Genomic DNA, 10,848 nt, shown 5'->3' with positions numbered 1-10,848 from the left:
CTCTTTACCCATGGGGCCATGGGGGGCCAGTCAATATGTGAAAACATAAAGTGGCGCAGAGGGCAGGTTGTAGCACCAGAGAGACCCTAAACAGATTAGGAAGCTATAAAGAACCTCATACAGGCGTAATTGGGATGGGGGAGTGAAATAAACCCATGTGGTGAGTTAGGAGCATTAGCGAGGAGAGTCAGGGTCAAAGCTGGAGGGGGGCCGTTTTTTAATACGGTCTGTGTGGATTTTGTTCAGATTTCCCTTGATGTTACACGACAGTTCATTCATAATGTGCCCTTTACAGAAAGTTTAACCTTCCTTCTGTTTCAGTCTCACCGGGGTCAAGCTCAGTGTGCATTCTTGTATATTATTATGTCCTCCAAGACATGTTTGACCACATTAAAAGTTGCTGCAATGCACATAGTTTCTTGAAACAAGTGTTTTCAAGGTAACAGAATTATGAATTAAAGGAACAGTGTGTAGGGTTTTGTGGCATCTAGCAGTGAGGTAGCACGTTACAACCCCTTGCCCTCAACCGTAACTTTCAAGCATGTAGGAGAACCTACAGTGGCCGTAAAAAACACAAAAGGCACTCTCTAGTTTAGTTTGTCCATTCTGGGCTACTGTAGAGACATGGTGGACTCACTCTAATCTAACAAAAACATAACAATTCTTATCTTCAGGTGATTACATACTCATTAAAACATACTTAAAAATATTATATTCTATTTCTCTTTCTCTAAGTTTGTTCTACTTGATGCCACTAATTTCTACACACTGCACCTTTAAAGAGGCACTCCAGCAATCAGTGTACTATTCAGAGTTAGTACCACTTAGCCTGTAAAAACAAGGCACTGTGTACAAACTCCTCATGGAAGCTGGATACTAAATCACAGGATTTTCCCTTGTAGAAAGTCTAACATGCAAACATTCAGCATTACAAAAACAAATTAAAAAGAAAAAATAGTGTTACCAAGGACCTACTTATTATTTCTGATATGTTATTTCTTTTAAACATCTTATTATTTTGTGAACAGGGGTTACTTAGCCAGTTAATTATTTTATTTATTGGGTCATGCAAGTGCCTAGCCTGCATGAACTTACAAGACACTGTTTCAGTGGTGAAACAAAAATGTGACTTCTTACTGTAACATGGCAACACAAACAAGCAACTGTTTTTTTTGCCACAAGCTCAACAAATATAATCTGCCACCAAAAAAAAAGGTTCCCTTCCAAAAACACAAAACACAAGAACTCATCAAAAATGAAGGACCTTTTGGCTTAGTGTCAGTCAGTGTCGGCTGTCAATGTTTTAACTTGCTGAGACTTATCAGTAGGAACAGGATTCAGTTCAAGCCATGCTGCGCTGGTTAATATTAATGGCTTATCTTTACTTGTTTGTTTGTCTCAGATGGATTTATTTGACCGACTGTTAAGCACAGAGCCAATATCACCAGTTTTCTTCCTCTAAAGCCCCAGTCCCATGATGTCTGACTAGAATACAGACCATGTCGAATCAGCCACAATTTGGGGCAACAAGGCTCAGTATTGTATAACCAATTAAGGGTATGAGCCTTAACATCCCCTTAACGCAACATTAACGTCTAAAATCATCAACAGTGCACACATTAGCACAGGTGAAATTATCCGTTGAAAAAAAGCCCTTTCTTGAGATAGATTGAGGATTTTTCCAATGGCATTAAGTAACTGCATTGATTTCTACATTCAGCTCTAATGGTGGCTTGTTTCACCACATTTAAGCCCTCCGGTTAGATTTTTTGCTGTGGCATTACATAAGTGTTGAAATTTGTTACAATAATAACAGAAGAAACAGTTGCTAAAAGTAAACAAATTGAATTCTTGAGAACTGATCATTCTCCATGAGGACAGACAGAACACATTGATTTGAACTCGCTGATCGTTACCTTCTCTTTTTTTGTCTTTCTCAGCCGTTATTGCAGGTGGCGTGATCGGCTTCCTGTTCGCCATCTTCCTCATCCTCCTCCTGGTCTACCGCATGAGGAAGAAGGATGAGGGCAGCTATGACCTGGGAGAGAGGAAACCCTCCGGCGCAGCCTATCAGAAGGCCCCAACCAAGGAGTTTTATGCATAAAAACCCTGCCCTCCCCGTCACCAGATTGACAAATCGCGAGTGACTGCCAAAAAACGCAGTCCATGCAAAACAGTAAACCTGCTCAAACACAACAAGAAACAACAACAAAATTTTACAAAGTTGATTAAGGAAAAATAGCATAAAGGAAAGCTTTTGAATAGAGTATTGTAATTAAGACCTTTTCTTTCTTCTTTTTAAAAAAAAAATATGAAAACCAAGCATTTCTCGTTTTACGGCAAATCTCAGTGTATTTAAACATTTTGTGTATTATTTGAAAAGGCTCAAGAAAAAACCCAATGAAAACAGGATCTGTAAAGGCGAGGAAGCTGATCGCATCTGTCTTCTGTCAAAGGAGCTTGTTTTTAGTCGCTGACTACTTTTAACTGTAGCAGTATGTTATTTGTAAAGAAAAACATTTAAAAGTGGAAATAATTGAATATAATTATTCTGTATCAATCCTACTTTCATTTTTTTCTTTTTATTTTGTCTTAGCATGTCTGATGTTGATCTCTAAAGGTGTATTACATTAATTTATCTTTTCTCTGATGTTAAAAAAAAAATGCCTTTGTAGTTTTGATGAAGCTCTTTGGTCTTCATATTAATGCTGTTAACGGTCAATGTAAATGTTCTCCCTTCAGGTTACAATGTTTATTTTTTGCTCTCACATCAGTTTTTAGTCAAAACGTGAGCGTTTCATTATGTCTTGTTTTTATTTGTTTTGTTTTATTCTCAGTGTAGCCTTTTTTTCTCTCTCTCCATTTTATTTTCATACCCAGGAATTGGTCTTCAGAAGATGACAAAAAAAGTGTGTCAGGGCTCGAGAAAAATCACAAATCTTGTTTCTTTTCTATGTCTCTATTTAAATGCATTCTCTTTCACATTGCACATTCACTGCTCTTGCTTCCCACTGCTGTCGTGCAGCTTGTATGTAGTGTTTTGGGGTGAAGTTCCTTCTCTGTGGCTTGTGTTTTTTAATTTTTTTTTTCCAGCCACCTCCCCACTGTGTCCCTCGAGTTTACTGACTGCACCGGCCCTCTGCTAGCACCCTTACATCTCCTTTCCCCTCCTCCCTTTCTCTCTGTTTACACTAACCCTTTCTCACTCCCACCTTCTTTTTAGTCAGATTGGAGCACGGCCAGTTGAGCTGTCAATCCTGCCCCTCTAAACAGCACTCTCTTTTTCTCACTCAACTGTATGCAGCCACCCGGGTGGCCTGCTGTTTTTGTCTGTGTCCTAGTGTTGATGCTTTAGGCCCAAAGATCTGCTCAGTGAAGGCCTGCTACTGCTCGGACACAAACATGCCAGGCCTGGGCTGAATCCCCACATGCAGAGCAAATACCTCTGCAGCAAACAACAGCAGAACCCCTCTCTACAAAAACTAGCATGACTACCTATTGATGAATAAGTCTGCACAGAAAATGTAAGACTCCAGTGTTACAATTAGTCTTTGACAAGACACTCACACTGAGGGCGATTTGCGTTTTTTTAGTGGTCAGTGAAGGCATTTCAAAAAAGCTTTAGTTGTGCTTGTGGTTTGCTGCCTGTTGAAAAAATGTGGTTGTTTACCAGGTTTAAAACCTACACAATGTTTCCATGCCACTCTGTATTCCCAAATGATTTCAAATGATTAAAACGCCGCAAAATCGCAGCTGTGAAATAGCTACATCACATGAAAGTAAAAGTCACATGATCAAAAGATATTGTCTGTCACCTTCTTATTTTTATGTCGGCATTAACTTGGTCTGAAGAGACACGTGCGTTTTGTCCGGCCGGTTGTGAAGTTGCCTTTTTCAGCTGTACAGTAATGTGAAGTAGATAGGGTAGCTTGATGCTGTCACATCGTCTAAACTCCTAACATCCCTCGTGTTCCTCTTCTCTCCTTTCAGTCTGATCCTTTTGTTGTCCACTTCTATCCTCTTTTTTTTTACCATCTCTGTTATCCTTTCATAGGACCTACGGTACTGAACTATACTGAAAACCCAAAGACACACAGTATTTCTACTCCCACCATCTTCTCATACCCACCACCCTCTACCATGGCCACATCATGTTGTTTCCTCTTTTTCTTCTTCACTCTTTTTTAGTTGTTTCTCTCTTTCTCTCTCTATTAGAGACCTGACCTTTGAGTCCAATTGCTTATTAGTATATGAAAAGATATATAAATATATATAAATGTATATTCACAAATGTTTTAAACCTTCAAAGTGCCTACCATTTGGAGATGTACTTGCTCAAGGTGAGCATGTGGCGGGTGTGTACACAAAGGAGGGGTGTAAACGACTTGACTGGCATTCTGTGTGCATGGATGACTGTAATGGTAACTTTTTTTTAGTCTTACAAAAGCTGACAGTATTGTATCTATAAGTTGAAACAACACTACTGAATAAACATTGTGGCCTAATATCCAACTGGTTGTGGTTTTCTTTGTTTAAAATCCCAATTGTTTTTTTTCTTCCTCACTTGTAGATTTACCTTTTTAAAGTATTTTTGTGATTGCTCCAGTTTGACCTTTTGTGAAATTCACTTATTCATTTGCAGAGTTAAATGAGAAGATCGATATCACTCATACTTTAGCCTTGGCTACGAAGCAGGAGCTAGGCAGTGATTAGCTTAGCTTAGCATAAAGATTTGAAAGCCCAGCTTTCAAAAGGTACCAAAAATGGGGACCTCCAGCATCAGTAAAGTAACCAATTAACTTATTTCCACTCGTTATATAAGAAATCTAAGAAATAGTTACACCACATTACTGTAAAATCACGACTTGACCTTTTAATATTCTGTTCGTGTACAGGTTAGATAAACAAGATGTAATGTGTTAATTAGTAAGCTTTAAGGTTGCTGGAAGGCACATTTTTTTCAACTTTAGAAAGTATATGTGTGTAAAAAGAAAAAAAGTTGAGGGCTCATTATATAACAGTTTTTGCTTTTCTGTCAAAGTGTTTGACTAATTAAATATACAGTAATATGAGCTATAGAAGTGCTGGTAAGAGGGTTTCTTTACCTTTGGACCATGAAGTGTATATAAAGATGGATGTAGCGAGTAGTCATGTCACCAACTGGTTTGAAACCCTGAGATGCTGCTTATGATTGGTGACTTCCATAAAAGAAGCGCCAGGTGTTTCCTTTCATGCTCTGGAAACACGCACCACTACCTCAGATTGAGGTTAACACTATCCTACTCAGAACGCATCGGTACTTGGTGTAAAGGTAGCTACTTTAGCTAAATTGTGCTAACAGGGCAGGTAGTAACATTAAACTTACTGAAATATTGTGACATAAACTGACTCAGGAATCAGAGCCAGGAAGAGCAGGTTATTGAACTGTCAATCACAGCTTTCAATCAATGACCATGCAGCAGATATCACAGATCTTCAAATCTGATCAACAGAGCAAAAGTTTCCAAAAGTTTTCCTAGAGAGAATTTGATGCTTTTTAAATGAGAGTCAGTTTGAACCAAGGATTTTTTTTGGAGCAAGCATCTGTCATTGGCATTGCACTTAAAGGTACATCTAAATTGGCTTCATCCTCAAACTGTGGTATTTGTTGCTTGCTTTGGACAGAACTAGTCTCACAGCTTTTGCCTGATTTTATGCTCACAGTTTTTATGCTAAACTAATCTAATTGCCGCCTTTCTCCAGCTCTGTAGTTAAAAGACATGAGAGTGGTATCTTCTCATTTTACTCTTTGCAAAAACACACAAAATGTTTCTTTAAAATACAGAACCACATTAGTATTACTATCAATTATTGTATCAGTCATGCTGCTCTGTTGTAATTAAGGAAGATTCTTTGCTTTCCGTTTATATGTTATCTATTTTTATATCTTTGAGCAAATTTTCCTGCTGGGATCTATTACCAAGTGTTACTGTGTAAAAAAGTTGAGACAAACACCTCATTATCTACTTTTGCAAAATGTCTCCAACAAAGTGCTCATTTGGCTAATTATTCAAGTGTAAGCCTTTCTTACTATGTTACCCTAAAGCCAAAAATACCCCACAGCAAAGCTGCCCTCAAAAAAAGGGTGTCCTGTATCTAGAGGCACCAGATTCATTTCAGAAGTGCAGGGGCCGAAAAGTGTACGTGTGTGTGTGTATGTGTGTGTGCGCATGTTTTTGTTACTCCTTAGGGACCGTTTCCAGTATAAACACTAACCTCGTTGGGACCAGTAGTCCTCATGGGGACCAAAGCCCAGTCCTAATGAGGCAATACATCATTATTGAAGTCCTGGTTAAGGCTATGGGTAAAGTGTGACGTGAGGTTATGTTCAGGTTTGGGTAAGCGATGAATTGGTGATGGTTAAGGTCAGGGTTATGGCTGTCGACCATGAATGTAAGTCAATGCAACGTTTTAACAAGGATTATTCTTATTTGCATGTGATTATACACTTAAAAAATACTTATAAATATCATATTCCCATTTCTGCCAAGTCCATTTCGCTACATGCCTCTAATTTCTACACACTCCACTTTTAAAAAAGGATGTAGGAGGAGGTAAACTGGGAGAGCCAGTGGCCCCCTGGACCTCCGATTTACAGCGCCCTTGCTTGTAACTATATATAGAATACAGAAGTAAAATATTTAAAATGTAGGGCTACCACTAATACTCTTGCTCCCTTACCATTACTTAAAGTCAAAGGGGATTACCAATGTGCAGATGAGTAATCTTTATGTGGTTATGTGCTCCACCATGTCATTTTAGTGCCCTAATCTGACCCTGTTACAGAGGGAGATTAGAGTAACAGTGGGGATTAATCTCGCACAGGGTTGCACATCTTGAGTGGAATGAGAATCCAGTGAGGCTGACATGAGCTCTGACTAAACTGTCGAGGGGCAGCGCAGGTTTTTTCTCGTCAAGTGGTGTATTCGCTCAGGGTTATCACATTAAACACATCAGGATTTGTATAATCCGTGTTTACAGTTGCAGTGCTGCTCATCAAGAAAAAGCAACATTTCTCTTTTTCACTTCACTATTAAATGGTAAATTATGCAGGAATTCTCGGTTGGTGTTTGTAAACACGCTGCATTCAGAGTTGGCCCCTCCTCCTCGGCCCTACGAGCGAGGGTGAGAGAGCGAGCTAGAGAGTGAATGAAGAGAGAGGGAGCTGCGCTGGCGAGAACAAAGTTGCGAATCAGATAAATAAAACATTATTTTCTGATTGTTTCACAGCAGCAGAGGAGCAGCAGAGGAGAGAGACAGAGAAGCACTGAATCAAATATAAATGCAGCTATATATCCAGCATACTCTCTATGCTACGAGTCACTGCACTGTTATTGGCTGGGGGCTACACACCCACTGCCCAAAGACGCACAGAAGCATCTGGAGCACAGCAAAATAATAAGGAAATACAGGCAGAGAGCAAAGTCTCTGCCAATAAATACACACTTCTAGTTGATGATGATAAGTGATGATTGAGAGGGATTACTTTAATTTTTGTTTTTCTGTTTTATTTTGTTATGTTTTATTTTTAGGAAAATCCTGCATGGTATACTTTTAAACAACACCAATGTAGGAATTGTAACAAAAAAACTATGGGAGAAATTTCATTTGAATCAAATTAAGATTAAAGAAATAGTTAGACACCTTGGGAGATATGATTTTTATGAAGACCAGTACTATGTACTAAATGAAGCCAGGAAACAGGGGGACACAGCTGAGATTAACAGATGCTGGTTGTGTGGAAACCTCACTGTGACAACAAGATTAAAGGGAGTCACTACACCCCGCCAAGAAATAATATAGTACATACCCTCCCTGTAAACCAAAACATGATGTTCTTACATTCAACAAAACAAACAAGATATAATGTATTAGAGAGCTGATGAGATGCTGGGGGGTGGGTTTTGTTACCTTTAGAAAGTGCCATACTAGCTGCCTCTCACTGTTTATAGTCTGTGCTAAGCTAAGCTAAACATTAGATGGTGGTAGCTTTATATTTACTCTACAAACAAAAGAATGGTATTGATCTCAAATAAGTGCACACACCATAATGTTGAATTATTCCTTTACATTGTGTTGTAGCATTGATTATCTTCTATTTTTAGACATTAAATTCATATTGGCTTGTGATTTTATGGGCTGCTTAATCACAATGGGGTTATTCATACTGAAAGCGCCCTAAAAGACCTGCATGCTGTGAAAAGGGCCACTCTGTGATGTTCTCTTTGAGGATGAGAAATGAACAGGGGAGATGAAGGTTCATGCATCAATGCTTATTCCAAAAGTGTCTGCATGGTTCACGGGGGACAAGATAAAGGGACCCCTGCGTTTTCGATATGTTGTTTTAAGTGAATACTCCTCTTCTGCACTTTTCTAAGGAATCGGGTCAGTATGTTCTAATATGGTATGTGATATTTGCCCAGGGGCAGTTTGTACAAGACATCCCACCAGGATAGGACCAATATAGGGGAGGTGGTGAAGCAGAGAACCAATAGGAAAAGACATTTCTATGGAAGTTGTTACAGTCACAAACATTTCCCAATCTGTCTGTTACACTCTGTGCAGCTGTGTTGCATGTGTTTGCCCTTCTAGTCTCCAGTTTGTGTCAAAGTGCAACCAGGATTTATATGTTGTTTGTGTTTTGTTTAGGTTAATGTGAGGGGTCGGTATCATGTGTTTACTTCAGGAGAGAGAGAGAGAGAGAGAGAGAGAGAGAGAGAGAGAGAGAGAGAGAGAGAGAGAGAGAGAGAGAGAGAGAGAGAAAGAGATAGATAGACATTTTTACAGGTGTGTAGCTTTTAGACCACTTCATAATATTCCCCTATTCATCACCCTCTTTTTCATTTTCTATCTTTTCCTTTGTCTCTTTCTTTTCTCTCTCTTTGTAACTGCAGAGTTAATTCAATAAAGCTGTCGGCCATCAACTGCTCGTCAGCGCCAAACCATGCAGAAACGTCAAGGAAATGGCGTCCAAGGTAAACAGACTGTCAGGCCTCATAAGAGCTCATGGCTGGAGACTAAGCCTGGGCCCGACTAGGGTGGACACGTAGCACCTCACTGACCCAAACAGAGAGTACAGCAGCATAGCAAGCAGACACAACACTGCACTACATCAGGCCAGTGCACTGGTCCAAGCCCACGCCTGGCAAGGAAAACAGTGATAATTACAGTATGATGATGACGCTTGAAGTCTTGAAGTCCAAGATCCAACCTCAGCTTTATATTTCCTGGGCTGACTTTGGTCTTATGTCGTTGCCACAAGCCTAAGCCTCAATTCTACCAGCTGCAGCTACAGCCACTGACGCATAATGATGCTTCATAGCTTCAAAGAAAGCCAATGCTCTGTCTGACAACTTATTTTATTGCAGTGCACTGAAGTGGAAGTGAGATAGCAAAACACATACCTGGCTGAGAAGACAGATGCAAGATAACTTAAAAGTTTGACTGGAAACAAAAACAAAAACAAAAAGTCGGAGTGGTGTAACTTCCTTCATGTACACTAACCTATATAGTATCTGTGCCTCACTGTCCAAAGGGAAAAATTCAATGACAAACCACCACAATTAACGGGGAAATCAAGAATGCGTTTTTATTTAGCCTTTTTTTTATCACTTCAAAGTATGCCCTGCAGTATAAAGAATTACTGAGCAGAGACCAACACATCACAAATTCAAGTCAAATTAAAAGCCACTCAATGTGCAAAAACATTCACACCAAGATACAGGTCTAAGTCAAGTGCTTGTGCAGAGCATGATGACGCTGATTAGATGCAGGAATGCTGTTACATTCATCAGACCCACAGGACAAAACTCAACTTTAAAAGTCAAAGCAAGCAGTCCAGAGGAATGTGTATTATCATCTAACGGTTGTATTATATGTTGTAGAAGTGTCATAATGCATGATTATTTGTGTATAGGTCTGTTTTCATCCATTAGTGCAAGATTAGTACATGTTAGGGAGTGCCAATTTGCACCTCAACACTTGAAATAAATGAATTTATACACACATTCATTGGATAAAAGCTCTTCTTGTCCAGCTCAACATGGAATATAATCAGAGTAGGCAGAGTAAGAGAGAAGGCACAGGCAATTGTGGCAGGAGTGGGATGGTGTAAGAAGAAATAAATCTGGATCCAGCCAAGACGGGAGGACATTTTTACATCATATGTCACATTAGCTGATACATTTGACGGTCGTGTTGTAAAATAAAGCCCAATCTCCGTGCCTCTTCTGTCTTTGTCCTGCCTAAAATGATGATGTAAACCATTCTTTTGTTGATTTTTTCATCTTTTTTTACTGGATTTAAGGATTTGAGTGGTCAAAGAGGACAGAGGAGATATAAGTATGTAGCTGTATTTCCTCTTTTTTCCTACAAGCAAAAATGTCTCAGAGCTGATGTAATCCACTCCTGTGAGGGAGGTGAGCTCAGCTGAGTACTTCTTAGGATCAGAGGTTTTAATGCTGGGAGATGCTTAAGAGGTAAATCATGTCTAAATGTTGTGAAGGAACTGCTATTGAATTTGTACCCGTTTTTTTGTGTAGGATTACTCTCCATCTCATTTATTATCTTTCCACTTTTCAAAAGCTCTTCATTTTCTGAGTCGTTTATAAAAAAAAAAGAAGGTAAAATTAGTCTTGAGGTTTTAGAGCGTAATGATGCTTTTTACATTAGGCAGGGAAGCATGAACTAAATATGCAAAATTCTTGCTTAGTTTGGATGATCCATTGGGGAATTTGAACAATTTGAATTCCTTGGTTTTAAATATAAATGAAGCAGGTCCAGGTTAATTGTTAAGTATATTTCAAACAC

At 39.2% G+C, this 10,848-nt stretch overlaps 1 protein-coding gene across 2 annotated transcripts in view; it reads left to right on the top strand.

Annotated features, from left to right (window-relative positions):
• sdc2 (syndecan 2) overlaps positions 1-10,848 on the top strand; it is a 401,227-nt gene that overhangs the window by 44,007 nt on the left and 346,372 nt on the right. The window contains exon 5 of one of the 2 annotated variants that reach the window (XM_062435355.1): positions 1,941-2,107. In XM_062435355.1, coding sequence (XP_062291339.1) covers positions 1,941-2,104 — 164 coding nt within the window. In that variant the 3' untranslated portion in view covers positions 2,105-2,107. Of the gene's footprint in view, positions 1-1,940; positions 4,508-10,848 lie in introns of those variants that run through there. The other variant, XM_062435354.1, reaches the window with a different exon arrangement.

Source organism: Scomber scombrus, chromosome 16 (genome assembly GCF_963691925.1).
Source record: "Scomber scombrus chromosome 16, fScoSco1.1, whole genome shotgun sequence".
NCBI classification, from domain to species: Eukaryota; Metazoa; Chordata; class Actinopteri; order Scombriformes; family Scombridae; genus Scomber; species Scomber scombrus.
The sequence above is the reverse complement of the archived record's forward strand: the minus strand, read 5'-3'. Positions and strand labels throughout refer to the sequence as shown.